The sequence below is a fragment of the Sinocyclocheilus rhinocerous genome, unplaced genomic scaffold (assembly GCF_001515625.1).
Source record: "Sinocyclocheilus rhinocerous isolate Xijiao unplaced genomic scaffold, SAMN03320098_v1.1 scaffold591, whole genome shotgun sequence".
Classification (NCBI taxonomy): Eukaryota; Metazoa; Chordata; class Actinopteri; order Cypriniformes; family Cyprinidae; genus Sinocyclocheilus; species Sinocyclocheilus rhinocerous.
Window position 1 is genome coordinate 1034343 of NW_015641476.1, and position 18711 is coordinate 1053053.

General features: G+C 38.3%; 1 protein-coding gene across 1 annotated transcript in view; it reads left to right on the forward strand.

The window, feature by feature from the left end:
- Window positions 1–18711, forward strand: part of LOC107755034 (probable methyltransferase-like protein 15) — a 57305-nt gene that overhangs the window by 29975 nt on the left and 8619 nt on the right. The window contains exon 2 of the mRNA XM_016571676.1: window positions 7066–7202. Within this exon, the coding sequence (XP_016427162.1) occupies window positions 7066–7202 (137 nt within the window). The remainder of the gene's footprint in view (window positions 1–7065; window positions 7203–18711) is intronic.

Below are 18711 nucleotides of genomic sequence, written 5' to 3' on the forward strand. Positions count from 1 at the left end.
TGTGATATGATATAATATAATATAATATAATATAATATAATATAATATAATATAATATAATATAATATAATATAATATAATATAATATAATATAATATAATATAATATAATATAATATAATATAATATAATATAATATAATATAATATAATATAATATAATATAATATAATATAATATAATATAATATAATATAATATAATATAATATAATATAATATAATATAAACATTTAATTTAATATAAAAAATATAATACATTAATATAAACAATTATAATAAATAAAAATCTGTAATATTTGTATTCCTTTGCATCCATTCATTTAGTGTTGTAAGTCCGTTTCCATGTAGGGTTGCAGGGATTCTGGATCCTATCACAGCATCTGGGAAACCCCCTGGAGGCATGGATTTAATAATAATAGAAAAGTTAAATAATTATGACTATATTATAACAATTTTAACTGCTTTTTTCCATTCTGTGAAAGTGAATGGGGACTGGTGCTGTTGAGCTGACAAAAAGCACCATTGCAATGACTGAAATGTAAATTGTTATTTACTGAAAGCCCTCTGCTGTAGCTCTCAAATCTGCTTTTCCACATATTGAAACAGTTTTATCAGGTTATAAGGTACACGAGAATCAACAACGCTTCACATCATAGATGTCAAACCTGGTACGACTCACCTTTATGCGCCCTGTTTGACTGTTCGTCAATGAGATTTGAGGGCTACTCTCACCTTCAATTTGAGTGCTGTTTAGGGGTGCAGAAGATCAGCTGCTTCTGATGCCCCTGTGGTTCTGTTGTTATGCCCTGGAAGAAAGCACTTAACCCACAATTGTTGCACACTGCACCCTTGTCCGATCTGCTCACGACTCCAGCCCTGTAGCCAAGCCAAAGAGCAGAGATGACTTAATGGTTCAATGGCTTAAAAAACCCTACAATCTCTGATGCTGCGGTGAGGGTAAATTCTTCAAGCCAGTTCCTATTTTGACGTATTCACCCCCCACCCATAACATTGAACCACAGATGATTGATTTAGTCTTTTTCAACAAAAGAAATTCTTATTATTTCATGTCAAAATGACAACTAATTGGTCAAAATGTATACAAAGTAGTGGTTTGCATATGTGTTCATCTCCTTTTAGTCAGTGATTCATAGGTGGTAGCAGTTACAGCATTGAGTCGTGGAACATCTTTGCAAATCTGGCCACTGACATTTGTCTCCATTCTTCTTTTGCAGAATTGCTCAAGCTCAGTCAGTTTTCATCCCTTGTCCACCAGTGAATTCTCAGTTGGATTGTGGATATTGGCTTAGCCACTCTAATGCATTAACATTGTTGTTTTAATACTGAAAAACTCTGGCTCTACACTTAAGGTAATTGACTTTATGAAAAACATATCTTCTCTCAAGTCACAGGTGTCTTGCAGACTCTATCAGGTTTTCCTCCAGGATTTCCCATTGATATTGCTGCATTTTTTTTTACCCACTACCATCACAAGTCTTCCAGGGCCTGCTGGAGAGAAACGTCCCCACAGTGTGAAGCTCCCACCATTATGTCTCACCATGGGGATGGTGGGATTCTCATGATTCTTATGCCAAACGCAGAGTTTAGTCTGATGGCAAAAACCTCAATTTTGGTCTCATCAGTCTATAGAACATTCTTCCAGCTGGCTTCACAGTCTCCCACATGCCAGGCAAAGGCTGTTGCATCTTAGCTATTGAAGCTTGTAAGTAGTCATTGGTTTCTAAGTGGCTTCCCTCTCTCCTTCAGTTACTTTCTTGCACAGCCACTTTTTTCATGACAGTCTTGCAGATATACAACTGTGCCATACTTTTCCCATTTCTTGATGTAACTGTACTACAAAGGATATTCAGTGACTTCGAAATCTTCATATTTTAAGCTCCTGCTTTGTGCCTTGGGCTTTTCAAGTACTTTTTCGCAGAGTTGCTTGGAGTGCTCTATTCTGCTACAGTGCTGACTGACCATAAGTTGGACCTTCCAGATGTGTTTGTACTTCCAGGTGTATTTATACTGCAGTCATCTGACTACACATTGGTGGGGATTTAAAGTGTTTATATAATAATAATAATGTTTTGCAAAATGGATTAACATAATATAAATATTACTTTTTATTAAGATATATTAGTAGTAATAGTAGTAGTAGTAGTAGAATTTAAGTGATGTGACATGTAGCCAACATACTCAGAAATTGTGCTTTGCATTTATCCCATCCTAGTGCACACACACACACAGTGAACACACACCCAGAGCAGCGGGCAGCCATTTGGATTTTTTTTTCTTTTCGGACAGTGTCCGACTGTCTAACCATTAGGTCATGACTGCCCCCTTAGTTCACTTGTTGGAGATATGACCAAGACACATCTGTGATATGATATAATATAATATAATATAATATAATACTACAAAGGATATTCAGTGACTTCGAAATCTTCATATTTTAAGCTCCTGCTTTGTGCCTTGGGCTTTTCAAGTACTTTTTCGCAGAGTTGCTTGGAGTGCTCTATTCTGCTACAGTGCTGACTGACCATAAGTTGGACCTTCCAGATGTGTTTGTACTTCCAGGTGTATTTATACTGCAGTCATCTGACTACACATTGGTGGGGATTTAAAGTGTTTATTTGACCTTTCCACATATGTACATACCACACCTTTCCACGTATGTACATGTGTGTGTGTGTGTGTGTGTGTATATACATATATATATGTAACCCCTCTCTCCCGGGTCCGTTCCGCCACACCTCGTTCTCGCTCCGAGTGGGTCTCCGGCATGGGAGGCGGACGCACTAACAAGGAGGCTAAATGACTGCAGCCACTAGCGTCAGTCGCTAGTGCGTCTCTTGAGATCAGGGGAGTGAGGTTTACCTGCACAGCACCTACTCACTGGCCTCCGTTACACTCACCCCCCTAAACCTCACTCCCATCCGGGTCACGGCACCAATGTAACCCCTCTCTCCCGGGTCCGCTCCGCCACACCTCGTTCTCGCTCCGAGTGGGTCTCGAACCCGGGTCTCCGGCATGGGAGGCGGATGCACTAACAAGGAGGCTAAATGACTGCAGCCACTAGCGCGTTTCTTGAGATCAGGGGAGTTAGCTGCACAGCACCTACTCGCTGGCCTCCGTTACATATATATATACATCCATACAGTCAAACCAAAATTTATTCTGACACCTTTAACATTTCACACATTATCACAGTTTATTCGCTATAGTTTAGAAAATGGTAATAAAAAGAACTCAGAGTTAAACTGTGTCAGAACAAATTCAGCTTGATAATGTCAGATAACACTTAAGCAAAACATGGTCAGGTTAAAGTGTTTGAATAATTTTTGGTCCCAAATTTTTATCAATTTTACTGGTAGTCCACTGTATGAAGAATTTTTAGGTATAATATGTCACATATATGTTGTTTTTCGTTTTTATATTATTTGTGTATATACAGTATGCTATGCTATTTAGTTTTTTTTTATTAATATTTTGTATTTTATTTTATCTTATTTAGTTGTGTTTATCAATGTTTTTATTTGATATTACATTTTAGTATTGAATTATTCTTGTATAAATGTATATATGCTTTTTGTTTTCTTTGCACTATTGTGATAATCCATCTTTATTTGACCCTCTAACTCTAGCACTTTCTATTCTTTTTTATTTCTACTTCATCTATTTATCTTCTTTTTTATAAAAAAAAACGAACACTAGCTTTCTATTTTTCTATTCTATCTACTTGTTTTTCTTTGTGTGTGTGTGTGTGTGTGTGTGTGTGTGTGTATATATAAAATACCTTGCTATGTGTACTGCATTAGGCTAACCGAGACTTGTCATTTGCACTTACATATTGTTGCTCTTTTGTCAGTTTTGATTGCTTCTATTGTCCTCATTTGTAAATCACTTTGAATAAAAGCGTCTGCTAAATGACTAAATGTAATGTAATGTAACGTATAAGTAAACCATGGCTTATGTTCTCTGTTAGGAACAAACCTGTCATCATATATCAAACTTGACATCTGAAAATGTTGGAAAAATATATTATAAAGCATCTTTATACAGTATATACTTCATGGAAAGCATATTTCCTGTCTGTAAATCATATATGATGTTTACATGATAATCTTCTAAATGCACCAAAATATCTAGTGATCATGGGGCTCATTTTTTTAAATTATAAATGACAGTAAAAAGTTATTTGTTTACTTAATTTAATTAAGCTATTTGATGAAAATTACAAATTGCAAAGCTTTTCCATATTGAAGTCAAAGCTGATTCATTTTTATGTAATGTTCAGCAAAAACAGTGCTTACAAACAGATAGTCCAACCCCAAACTTGAGCCAGTGTTGGCTTATGCATATCACATATTACCTGGAATAGAAGCACACATATTTAAAAATTAAGCTTTAAAAATGTTAGTCATGTGTTATTCATTATGACTATAGTTTTATTGCTGTGTTTTCCCTAGATAATCACAGAAATAGGCATAATGAAGTGTTGTAATGATTCTATTGACCTAACCAGATGTCAGATAATACTAAAGTGGGACTTAATTCAGTCAAAAGCCCTTTTTCCTCCAAGAGGGGCCCTTTCAGGAAAGGCCAACCTAATGCAGGGTTTCTGTTTTGTTTTGAATATACATATTTTTCTTTATCTACATGTCTTCGTGCTCTCTGTGTATCTACCTCTCTCCCCTCCCCTCACTAGTATTGAATGGCACACCAGGCGTAAGCTGGTTGTTGTGACTCATCGTGTCGTCTTGTTCTCCCTCCCCATTAGCTCTGCCTGCTTTTCAGACGGGAGAGGGAGACGCAGCCCCTCCACCATTGGTGACCTCCTGTTCTGCTCATGTACGCTTGCACCCCTCCACCAACGTCACTATCGATCCGCATGCTTCTGTCTCTTTCTCTCTAAGCCCATCGCCCCCAAAAAGCCCCGTCTCTATTCTGATGTTTTTAGGGAGGAGTTGGTCAATTTGAATTAACTCGAGTTTTTTTTCCTGCTTCTTTTGGTAATCCAAATGAAAAAGCATTTCTAATACACAAACGTGAGACTTCTGAAATGTTTGTTTTTGCGGTTGAGATAAAATGTGGCAAGTCCTCTATACTACTATAGTACGCTAGAGCCACAGCAGCGCATATGTTGTTGTTGTTCCTGTCAGTATCATAAGGGGGCAGTTGAATTTGAGGGCTGAAAGTGAGTCATCAATGGAGGAATAATCATTTAGCTCTAAAACACAGGAAGAAATTGAATCAGAGAAAAACAGTGATGCTCTTGTGCCAGGAAATAATTTCTTATATCCTAGGGCAAAGCACCTCTAAAACATTAAATGTTTTAATAGTATGTCTCATTCACTCTTTCAGCTATTTGTTAAAATCGTCTGTCTGCATAAAGTGATCAAAACCTCTTATTTAATAATGGAAAATTGGACATTGAATCAGCTCGAGTTGCTGTCATTAAACTGGATTTATTAATTACAGTTGCAACAATTTCCTCATGCAGTCCTTTCTTTAATCCGGTTTTCTTAGAGTATCTAATTCTTTCCAAACCATAAGTTAATTTGTGGCTTTTCGTGACAGAACAGCATGAAGGGTGAAGATTTTTTAGTTGCTATGGACACACAGAGCGAAAGCTTCATAGTGCCTCATTATTTAAAGGCTTTGACCTCATGCACTTGAGGGTGCACAAAATGTATCGATCTGCAGCGGTTTCATTTGTAAATGATAAAACTATAAAAAGAAAATGAAAAACATGATTCAAAACTGCGGAAAAGCAGTGGAATATAAAGTAGGGACATGAACATTCAAACTTGAAACTGAAAATGGGAGTGACTCACGTATGAGCGCAGGCACTATCATAGGCGTCTCTCCCATGAGGTGAACAAAAACCAAATTTCTTGTTCTTAGCGTGAGATTAAATTGAAAATCATGCCTTGTGACATTCTGATGCACGACCCTTGCTTTTGCTCTCCCCAATGTATTTTCCTAGCTAGTACTAATGACACATATCCATTAGAAGCTACTAATTACTCTGTCTTTGTGGTGTGCTGCCCAGCGGTGGAGTGGAACTGTTGGCCTATGGCGTCTGCCTCGGAGCATGTTGTCTGTGTCTCACAAGTTAATCAGTGTGCAGTGGAGTGAAGGAGAAACAAAAAGATCCGCATATGCTGTAATACAAGTACTGCCTGTTTTTGCCAGCAAGGAAACAAATGCAGCTTTAGATTTTTGATGGAATTCATACAATGTTTCTAATGTAATGAAATCGGAATACGATTTTTGACATATGACATTTTTCTGAAGAAACTGCTCTTTTCATTACCATGAAGCCAGCGAACAGGAACTGTCAAGCTCAAAAAATCACCATAAAAGCATCATAAAAATGGTTCAAATATGACTAACGTGCTGTATTCCAAGTCTTCTGAAGCCATATTTATTTATTATTTAATTTTTTTTAATTTTCAGACCAGTGACTACAATAAAAGAAGCAATGAATGGGGTTTGATTTTTCAAATTGATTGGCACTTCAGGTGGAAAACAAACACTCTGACCTCAACAGATTCTTCTTCATAGGCCTACTTTTTTTTTTTTTTCAGTTAAAGATGTGAACGAATCATGAGTTTTGAGAGGTTATTAGGCATTTTAACAGCAAATATTTTGTGTCAGTGCTATTGAGGATGGATTTGTATTGTTTAGGGTATGACATGTGGGTGGGTGGATGGCTCTGGGAAATGGACTCAAGGTGTAGCTGCCACTGTGGCTCTAAGAGACGCTTTCAACAGGAGAGACGATGACTCATGCATTGCTTTTGAGTGAGAACACAGGATAGTGTCTCTAGTGTGAGCGTGTGTGTTTGTAAGGAGAAGAAGAAGGAGAATGCGCAAATGTGTTTTCCAACCTCTTTGAAAAGTAGCAACAAACTTAATGGACAGCAGCCTCGTACTTAGAGCAAAATCAATGTTTGGTTGAACATTAAGCAGCTTTGTTTAAGCCGAAAGTAGCTTTCATCATGGATAAAACATTTTACTTTTGTCTTTCTGTTCTGTTTTTTTTTGTTTTCCAACAGGTTGTCCTGGACTTGACCTTTGGGGCCGGAGGTCACTCAAAGGCCATCCTGCAGTCGGTTCCTGGTATAACGGTGGTGGCGGCAGATCGTGACCCCACAGTGTTCCAAATGGCTCAGCATTTAGCTGAAGAATACCCGTGAGTTTACTATTTAATCAAAGTCGGACACAATACAGGAGCTAAACTGTCAGCAGAACTCGACACGTGTCTTAATACCTTCCTGAGACCCGCTCCGTCCCCGTTGCGATCAAGTGGGTGATGGTCACGGGGCTCTGTGGTTTTTGTTTGTGTGTCAGAGAGAGATCCTCCAGTGCAGATACAGAATCCCCACTCTCACCCACGCTCAGTCGAAAGGCCCCAGTGTCTCATTTGTCAACGGGGCCTAAGGCTTCAATGACAGGGAGAGACGCTGCCGCCCACGCAGGTTCCCCTGTTTCCTGCGTGAGAGAGTGTAGGATGAGGAGAGAGAGAGAGAGGGAGAAATAGAGCTAGTGTTTAATAAAAGAGAACCAGAGGAGAAGGCATGAAGGCTTTGCGGGCGTGTGGTGTGTGCGCGTGTGCATGAGGCAGCACTGAAGAAAGCTCCAAATGAGATGTTCCTGACTCTGCAGCGTGGGTAGAGATACCTCTTTACGTGGATTCCGGGGAAACCTGTCTCAGAGGGACCGCTGCTACAGAAACCAACGTAGGAGAGAGGAATGAGAGAGGGAGGGTGAGAGAGAGAATCAGGACAAGCTATTCTGTCAGCAGCTATATACTCCACCAATGAGGCTTTGACTCCCACTCATGATGAGAGGCTGGAGAAGCTGAAGAAATCATGCAATTAGCCAATATTATTGGATGGCTGTGTAAGAGGAGCAGGCAGCCCACGCAATCATCTCTCTCTCTGCTCATCTTTTTTCCTCTCCTCTCCTATACTCTCTTCTCTTCTCATCTTGTTTTCTCTCCTTACTCCTCCTCTTGTCTCTTCTCCTCTCATCTCCTCACTTCTTACCTCATCTTGTTTTTTATCCTCTCCTTATTTCTCTTTCTCCTCTAGCTTCTTTTCTTCTCTCGTTTCTCTTTTCTTCTTCTGCTCTCGTCTCCACGTTTTGTCTCACTTCTCATTGTTTCTCCTCTCTTCTCCTTTCCTCTCATATCTCCTCTTTTCTCCTCTTATCCTGTTTCCTTTGCTTTTTTCACCTCTCCTTTCTTCTCATTTTGTCTTCTCTCATGTTTTCTACTTTTTTCTCCTCTCCTCTCCTCTCCTCTCTCCTTTATTCATCTTTCTTTGTCTTGACTTGTGTCTTCTTCTCTCCTCTTTTTTCCTCTCCTCTTTCTTTTCTCATCTCCTCTTTCTTCTCCCCTCATCTCTCCTGTCTTCTTCTTTCTTTTCTCCTCTTGTTTAATCCCCTCTTTCTCTTCTCTTATTCTCATCTCCTCTCCTTTCCTCTTCTTTCTTCTCCTCTCTTCTCATCTCACCTCCTCTCCTCTCTTCTTCCCTCCTCTCATCACATCTACTATTTTCTCCTCTCCTCCTCTTTAGTCCATCACCTGCTAACAGACTTGTACAGCTGACAGTAGAGCAGATATCAGGGATCAGATCAGACTTTGTTGTCCTTATGGCCCCTCTGGTCCTTATCCTATTCACTCTTCTCTCATCCTCTTCACTCTCCTTGCAGTTCTTGTTGCATATTTGCTTTTCTAAGTTCTTGTGAGAGGATAGAAATGGCAAGGTGTTAAGACATTGGCGTCTGTTCCTTTAAACAGTCGTAATCAGACACAGAATCACAGTCATGCTCGAAGGGAACCACGTCATTGATGATTTCAGTACCTTCTGTTGCCTCAGTACCTCCTTGTCACTTTAACACTTGCTAAGTAAATAAATGAATAACATCAAGATATGTTTTACTTTGTTCGAATACAGGCCTTCTGTTGTCCAGTATCAGTATCATGAACATGTGATATCTTTGATATTTGTTTTTTAAAAACATGATGAACACATTTAAGATGAAGTCACTTTTCCTTTGGTCACCTACAAAGCCAATTAAAATGTTAACTGTGTCTGGCAATAATTTACAGCATGCATTGTTTAAACAAGCTATTTGATTAACTGTGTGTGCAAAGTTTGCAAATAAAGTCTTTCTCTGGGTGACTACCCATTGAAGAAACAGTTTCCCACTTCACCCCAAAAAAGAGAGAGAATCTTTAATAAAAGAGAGGAGTAATGACTTTTTGCATTGGAGGAGACACAATCTTATTTTTTCCATCGCAGATTGCTTGTCTCTTCAAATGTCTCTTTCTTCAGGTGGTCTTGATTTGCCACTCACCAAACCAAACACACATACTGTATTTGATAGGTGTTGGACCTTGACTGTCTGTGTGACTGACTGCATTTTTTCCCTTTACATTTTCAACTCTGCTCCCCTGCTGAATGCAGTCGATTAACATCTTATCTTGGACCTCAGTGACGTAGATACAGGAGTCAGGCAGCTCGTGCTGGGGAATATTTCAGGCTTGATTTGTTTGGGTATGTCAGGTCACAGTGGACTCTTTCTCTCTCTTCCTTTACTGGTATAGACTTAGCTTTAAAAGTGTAATACTGGTTATGCTTTAATCTCCAAAAGATGGTCCCAGCTTCTGTTTTTAGCCTAATGTGCTATTTTTTAATAACCAGTAATCCAGCCAGAGTCTAAGCACATCCTCACCACATATTCTGTCACATCAACATTCTGCACACATCATTGATCTGTCAGTGCTCTCTTGTGCCATATGCTCAAGAAAAGAAATCAATCTGAACATGACATTGTGGACTCATATATATGATCAGTGGGAAATACTGGCATGATTTGCTGTTTGCTTATTTAGTTAGTTAAATTGTGAGAAAGTTTCTGCATCTATCCACTTTTCTTCATCCATCCAGAGCCACTGTTAAGTGGGCAGATTGATCCGAAAATACCATACTACAGAGCTTGACATATTTCCTTTTAGGTATCGATCCTCACGTAACAGTATTGATATATATATGTATGTATTTTTACCATTCATTTTAATTATGTATATCTGGGGAAAAAAATGTGTCGAAGAATTCTTGGATAAAAATAAGTCTCTCCCTCCACTTCTTTTAACATAGAATATAAAAGCCACAAACAGTCAGTAAAAACAGCAGGATAATGTGACCTTTGCAAGGAATTAAGCTAAATAGCAATCTTGTGTAAATGCTAATAATTTTTATAATTTATAATTTTTCAGTTACTGTTTTTAAATGACAATTAAAAAAGAAGTCACGCTATTCCTTTTTAAACTTTAATTAAAAATATTTTTTAACCTTTTTTTAAACATTTTTGTACATAAGTTTGCACAGTTGTATTTTATTTTTTTACAAAATTATGGTCGTTTTATTAGGTTGAATATTAAATGGTAAATATTTCTAATTTAACATAAAATAATTACCTATTTTTACAACAGAAATTTCAAAGATTCTTGTGTTTTACTGGCTTTCAAATTGCATAGAAAAGAATGTGGTATTGCGCATCTCCTCTGTTTGTTATAAAGCTCACTGGCTTTGTAACTGGTCTATGTAATACTATGTCATGGGGAATTTCAGGTTGTTTAGCATCATTGCCCGTCATTTACAGCTAGTTCTGGGATGAAATGCTAGGCAAGTGTTTACCAGTAGCCTGTGCTTAATTTTATAGTCCCTTTCATGTCGACTCTCCTGTTTGTACCGAAACAGACAGTTTACCTGTCCTACTTAAATAACAGAGCCTTGAAAGTACTGGCTTTCAAGTTGCATAGAAAAGAATGTGGTATTGCGCATCTCCTCTGTTTGTTATAAAGCTCACTGGCTTTGTAACTGGTCTAAGTAATACTACGTCATGGGGAATTTCAGGCTGTTTAGCATCATTGCCCGTCATTTACAGCTAGTTTTGGGATGAAATGCTAGGCAAGTGTTTACCAGTAGCCTGTGCTTAATTTTATAGTCCCTTTGATGTCGACTCTCATGTTTGCACAGAAACAGGCAGTTTACCTGTCCTACTTAAATAACAGAGCCTTGAAAGTCTGAGTGTCCCTGGCACTAGTGTATAATTAGGTGGTTTCATCAGATCATTTTTCATTAAATAATTTTTTAGTCTGAAGTTAAAGGAACTGAGGCCACCTCTATTGTTATGAAACAGAGTGTGCCAGTTAACTTATATTTTTTGCTTTACCCTTTTAAGTTTAGATGATGTCAGTATTGTGGGTTGCTCAACTATAAATAGATCGGTTTCTTAGCAATTATGAAGCCATACTTGGAGCATACTCACTTGCTCACACATATCTACACACCCATGAAACATGTCTTTTTTTTAATAATATACGATGTTACATAAGGCATTGCTATCTCTGATGCTTTGTTTAAACCACATAAAGAAGTTAATAATTTAAAATTGTTATGTAAGTGTTTTGCATATTCTCAAATCATTCTGTGGGTTGCGGAGCCACAGAGAAGCTTAGGAAACCCCCACAGTGCTTTAAGAGGCAAAAGAGACGAGAGTAAGAGTGCTGAAGAACAGGAAGACTGAGAGAATAAGAGAGGATTACTGTATGTAGGCAGGGGTAATGAATGTGCTGAACCAGCTTTAGCTCAGAGCGAGCTTCTTTATAAATGACGTCAATTAGTGCTGGGCGGTATACCGGTTCATACCGAATACCGGTGTTTAATAGAACTAATAGAACATGATGACACAGAATAACTCATCCACAATATCCACATTGACCGCCACAAATATCCACCGCCCCCTGCCATCAGTTCCTGCGTCTCACACACACGAACACAACTTTAGCACTAGATTTAACAACTTTTAGACCCTTTTAGCAGCTTTTTTCCATAGAATATTCATACTGACAAACCTAGCGACTTTTTTGGATAAACCTTAGCTATGGTTCAGTTGGAAGATTTCGCCAGTGCTGTCCCACGAACGTGAGGTCTGACTTTCCCGGAGAAGTGTCACCTCTCTCGGCATCTGTTCTGTGCAGTGAGCGGCAGAGAAGCAGCGCATTCAGTTGGCCGCACCGCAGCCGACTCGTCAATAAATGAGTACAAAACGAGTTTCCAAGCACCTGTCGCTTACTGATTATATGAGCGTAGTTCGTCTGTTAATATCACATGCACTTTTTTGTATTTTTTTTTTTTAGTTTGTTACTCAGACAGTGCGCTAATGGTACTGTAATTTGATAAGATTGAACGCCCATAATGTTCATTAAATAATTACATTTTTAAATATGGCCACAAACAGCAATAATTGGGGTCCAAGAAAATTGGAAAAGGGGAGAAAATGACCATAATTGGCAAAAGTGAAAAAATAGATCATGTTGATGTTGTAAATATATATATACTTCCTTATATTTGCACAATTATTGAGCATTTTGAAGAAGTTATATCACCCCAGCACTGTAAATGGATGAAATTTACCTGTTGTCTGTTTACCAATTTAGACTTACTTAAAGGATTAGTTCACTTCCAGAATACAAATTTTCTGATCACCCCCATGTCATCCAAGAGGTTCATGTTTTTCTGTCTTCAGTTCGCAAAGAAATTAAGGTTTTTGAGGAAAACTTTTTTCTGCATATAATGGACTTCAGTGGTTGTTGTGATGTAGGCGGAAGTACCAACCCCGTGTTTACAAACCGAACGTGCAAAGAAAGTCAAACGCCCTTTACAAAAAAAAAAGGTAAAACAACGATGTCGGACGATTTTAAAGTTGGAGAAAATGAGACAGAGTTTTTCGCCCTACCCTACCTTTTTGAACCGGAGTACACTGTCGAAGAGCTAACCGCATGTGACCTTTCCAACATGATTACGCAATGTGTGCATTTGCAGACGCGCATCGCACAGCTTCTGCAAGATGTGCATTTGTGGTTAAAAATTATATGCATTTTTATTTTTTTAAGAAAATGACCGATCGTTTCGCTTCATAAGACCCTTATTCCTCAGCTGGGATCGTGTAGAGCCCTTTAAAGCTGCACTGAAACTGCAATTTGGACCTTCAGCCTGTTAGAAACCATTTAAGTCCATTATATGGAGAAAAAGTTAGCAGATAAGCAAGTTTTACAGAAAAAGTGGGCTATATGATTTACGGTCTCTGATACCTACTATTTTATGCCACATGGTTTGCCACAACTTGCCACAATCATTTTGTTTATATTGCATGACCTCAAAAACATGGCTCATCCAATCAGATTTTGGAGACAGAACTAAGAGGTTGTGCATTATAATGACTTTTACCTCAGTAAAGGGGTTCACAATACTGTAGTTGCACAAGGATGTAACTATGCCAACTTTTTATAACTATATGCTGAAAAATAATTCTTTCGAACCTAGCAGGGTGGATTTACCCCATCCTCACCATATCTGGTTTGTGCACCCATTAGGTTTGAACCTTCTTTTTGGTGCAGCACTTGACAAATCAGCCTCCACGAAGCGGTTCACTCTTCCACACCTAATGACACTCAGAGATAGCACCTCCCACTCAGGCTAGGTTGCTAGGCATTATTGTCATATTGTCATGCACAGAGTTATGTCTGCTTCATTTCGGCAAAGTTTCTCTCAATTGCACCATCAGCTTTTTATATGGAAGCAAGGCCTAAGTATGAAACTTTAGCCTGTTGTTACTGAGGAAACTTGCCTATTGCACTGTGTGATTAACTGTTGAAAAGAATTTATGATAATAGTTTGTGGTCTAAAATAATATTTTCAAATTGATCTGTCTCTTTATGTGTTATTTCAGTTTCGTAAAAAGTAGAAGTCAGAGAAAACTGAAACTAAAAGGTCACTTTTGAATCTTAGCAAAGACTTTTTGGTCTTTGGTGAAACTGGTCATGCTGTCAACTGTAGGGTGACCATACGTGCCATTTTCCCAGGACGCGTCCTGGCCAGGTGCATAAGGTTGTCATGGTGACTAGAATGCTGGTGATCTGAGAGATGGTTGACAGGTGATTGTTCACACATGCCACTGAAATTTGGACAAGTGACATAAGTGTGCGTGTGAATGTGAACGGGCTCAACACATCAGATCATTTATCTGTCATTCTATACGATAACATTTGACATGTCTGCTGATGTGTCATAAACACTGGCCAGTGCAGTCTGTGTCACAACAAACAATCTGTCCTCAGATTTCAATTTCATTGACTATTGTGAATACTTAACATGTTGAACATTTGTAAAAAAAAATAAATAAAACTAAAAAAACCAAACAAACAAAGTTTTTAGTTCTGCCCTGAAGAAGCTGCATAACAGATATTTACATACATTTATTTAATTTATTTACCTATATTTTTATTTAATTTATATATTTATTTACATACACTACTGTGCAAAAGTCTTAGGTCATTAGTATTTTCACCAACAAAAAATGGTTTTAAGCCAGTTATTTCTATCTTTTGCTGTAGTGTGTCAGTAGGAAATATCAGTTAACATTTCCAAACATTTCTTTTGCTATTAATTGCAATAATCCAGTGAGATTTTTGTACTCAACAGTACTCAACAACCTCAACAGACTGACAACAGCCAGTGCTCCACACAGAGATCTGATCTCACCATCATCCAGTCCGACTGTTTTAAATGCAAAGGGTGGTCACACCAAATATGGATTTGATTTAGTTCGTAGAAGTTAATTGATAAATAAAATCTATTTATGACATTATTTTTGAAAGCATCCTCACTTTACATCATTTTTACAGAAGTGCCTAAAACTGTTCACAGTACTGTAGCTTTGTAGGTTATTCAAGCATCTTGGAGACGTTGCCACAGTTCTTCTGGATTCAGTCCGTCTCAGTTTTTTCTGATTCTTCATGTCATTCTAGACGGACTGGATGACGGATCATATCTCTGTGTGTGGCTGTTGTCAGTCTTCTTGTGCACAAAAATCTCACTGGATTATTACAATTAATGGCAAAAGGAATGTTTGGAAATGTAAACTGATATTTCCTACTGACACTACAGAGAAAGGCTTAAAACCATTTTTTTTGTTGGTGAAAATACTAATGGCCTAAAACTTTTGCACAGTAGTGTATTTAATTTTAAATTAATTTTAGTGTGTTGCTTGAGGAAAAATCAAAACATGTAAACTTTCAAACAATAGTTTGTGGAAATTTTATCTTGAAAAAAGTGAATGTCAAGTAAATATTATTTGATCTCTTATTTTAACAAAATGATGAACTTCTTGCAGATTCTGGAGGGGCATGTATGAGTAGAACTATGTATGTTAAAAGAGAAATATTTAAACACTCCTAATCAAGATGATGAAAAATGATGCTCTCTTGTTTTATAGCGTTATCTGATGTTGTTAACTCAGATACAGTTGGTTGCGTTGCATTATATTGTTCTGTGTCATATTGTGTTATATCGCATTTTTTTTATCTTATATTGTTTGATTTTGTTTGAGTAGTATAGTCATTTTTGCACCTTTTGTATCTTTAGTTTTGTACCATTCTTTTTTATTTATATTTTTTTTTTTCCCTATTGCATTTAGTTGTGTTGTGTAGCTTAGGGAAAAGCTTGGCATTTGAAGACAGGGTATAGGGAAGGGGCTGAGGGACTCACTGGATTTAATCAGTGTTTTTGCTTGGATATTGATCAGTCAGTGTCAAGCCATGCAAAGCCAGCCATGCAAGCCAGCATTTTCACTCTGCATGTGAAATGAAGAACAAAAATTAAACATTGTTTACTGACTTTCCCTTCTCCATCTTATCCATGGATTTAGTTACATTTGTTTTTTTCCCCGCTTTTGAAGAATAGATCTTGTATAGATTAAATATAAAGTGTCTAATAAAGTACAGTGTACATGCCTGCAGCAAATAAAGTATAATAGTTTGTGAAATATTGCGATATTTCATAAGGAATAAGACTCTTTCATCCAACCCAAACTGAACATGCATAATATGCCTCTCAAGAAACAACAATGGAAACCTTGACTATACTGTGAAAATTCAGTAATGAAAATCTTGCTTGCAGAGGCACCCGCTACTGGTTTAAGTATTCAGACAATACATTTTGTTTTCGAATTGAATATCTGAGAAGCATTTTTGTATATTTCATGTCGCAATCTTGCTGCGCCAAAGCCTAATTAGCTTGAGTGGTCACTCAGAAAGATTGTACTTTACCCTCAGGATCATATTGCCTGTGGTTTCAGGCTATGTTGTTGTAAATATGTTTTGGTACCAATATGCACTTTATTTGTAACGTAAAAGAGCGGGGGCAGCCATTTGTAACTTCCGCTTCCAGTTATTTTATCTGTACAAAAACAGTCTGTTATGCTGCTTAATATTGCAGACTGATATTTATTATTATATTATTTCAATTGATCATTATAACCTTAAACACATTGGTTTGTAGTGCTTTACTTTAGCACTTTGTTATTCTTGTAGTTATTTAATGAATCGGAAGTCTTGCACAATCACAGAAAACAGCCTACTTTCGTGTTGCAAAATAAGCTGGATAGACCCCTGAACTTTATCTAGATATTAGGAAAACCACTTGACATTAAAAACAAACTACTGCAGTGAAGTCTGGCATCTTTGAGGCCCTAAATTGACTGCATATTGACACGGGAAGCAACAGCAGAGGCTGCATTCTGCCTGTCACAGCCTCTCCCTTTCTCCCTCCAAACTCACCGATCCGTGGACCAGGAGGGAGGAACGGGGGCTTACGCCTCTTGTGGAGTCTATGTGTTTGTGTGGGCGGGGAAGAGAATGCCTCACTATAGATTTTCCAGCAAATTAATGAAGGTACTGAGCGAACGAAAGCGAAAGCCCCTTCAGCGGCATAGAGAACTGAGGGAAGCCCTTGGAGCGGGGGCGAGAGCCGAGCAGCTCCCTCACCCTTAATCTTTCAGCTGGCCGTGGGTGTGTGGACGCTGGCACCCCAGGGTCCCACGGGTAAAGCCCTCGGCCGGCCGCGTGAGTGGGTGAAGAAGAGGACCTTTGATGACCTTAGAGGTGGAGGAGGTGATTTCTCACCCCCATCCTCTGCACTTTTTGTTCATCTGGACGGAGTTTAGCACGAGTCGAGGAGGGGAATCCGCATGTTTAGCATGACTGCAAAGCCAATGATGCCAAATTAACCACCTCTGCCTCTGCATTGGACCCCTAGTGTTCTCCGCCTCATTTGCTTCTCTGTTGTCTGATTTATAGTTGCCTACCTGCTTTGTTCTCCGCTCACAGGCTGTCTAAAGGTCACATGAAAAATGAATGGCTCTTCGGTGCTGGGGAAGGAACTCAGGAGGAGATGCAGGGAGAAAAAGAGTCATGAGAGACCGAGATGATGCCTTAATGCTTATGTTTTGTGTTTCTGCTTCATCTTGATCTTTTCTAAACCGTATTTATGTAGCTGTAATGTGTGTGTGTGTGTGTGTGTGTGTGGTCTGAGACGTCTGTGCCGTGTGTGTGTGTGTGTGTGTGTGTGGTCTGAGACGTCTGTGCCTGTGTTACTCATAACTGTGAAGTCCCTTCAGATAAAGCAAAGAAAGTGAATTAAAGCAATAGTGAAGAAGAAAAAAAAAAACTCTCCCCCGATTCCATATGAATGACTGAGGATTAAAGAGCCATCATCAATTCTCATGTCAAACCAACACCTCCACTTCAAATTGAATGAAACGTCATAAGCATATACTCTAACACTTATACTTCCCTACAAATGTGTGTCCATGATCACAGAATACTCGCGTAGCCTTTGCACACATGCGTTTTTGTACGTTCCTGTGTATTCGTTGGTTTGTGTGTCTGTTTTTCAATTAAGTTTAAGCTGTGACAGCATTCTCCCGCAACTCTCATCTTCTGGTCTCCAAGGTGATAAATAAATGATATTTTGTTACCTTCCATGTGGGACGCATATTATGTAGTCTATCTCTCTTTCCCTCTCTGTTCAGCTTATGAGCTGCAGTAGTCGTTGGACACCATCTAAGAATTTGGTGCCTAGGTAACCAGCCCTACAGAGGAAGAACACCTGCCACCATTTGTTCAGCTCGTTTCTGTGTGGAAACTGAATATTTAAGAGCAAACAATTACCATGTACAAAAAAGGTTGGGGTGCTAACATTATTTTACAGTCCTATTTAACTTTAAATAAGACAAATATATATTATAAACCCATAAAATATTACCCATAATAACTATAAAGTTTACATTTAAGAAAAAGGGTAGAATAATATGAGATTGCTCATTAATAATACTATAAGATTGTTGACTCCTTATGATGGATGATTAAAGGTGCCATAGAATGGAAAACTGTATTTACCTGGGCATAGTTGATTAATAACAGTTCTGTTCATGGAAATGACATACCGTGAGCCTCAAACACCATTGTTTCCTCCTTCTTATGTAAATCTCTTGCATGCAAAAGACCACTGAAAAATAGGCGAATAGATTTATAGATCCTGAGCACCACTGACAAGCACAAGTAAAATGTGTGGTAAGTACTGCCGCTGTAGTTTACACAGAGCACATGCGATCGCAAATCTCGAAAGTGTCATTGTTCGTCTGCAGTACATTCAAAATTCTGCTGCCAGATTATGAACTTCCACAAAAAAATCTGCTCACATCACCCCTATTCTATTTAATCTTCACTGGTTGCCTGTATCTATTCGTGTGCAATACAAAATTCTTCTGCTCACCTTTAAGGCACTCAA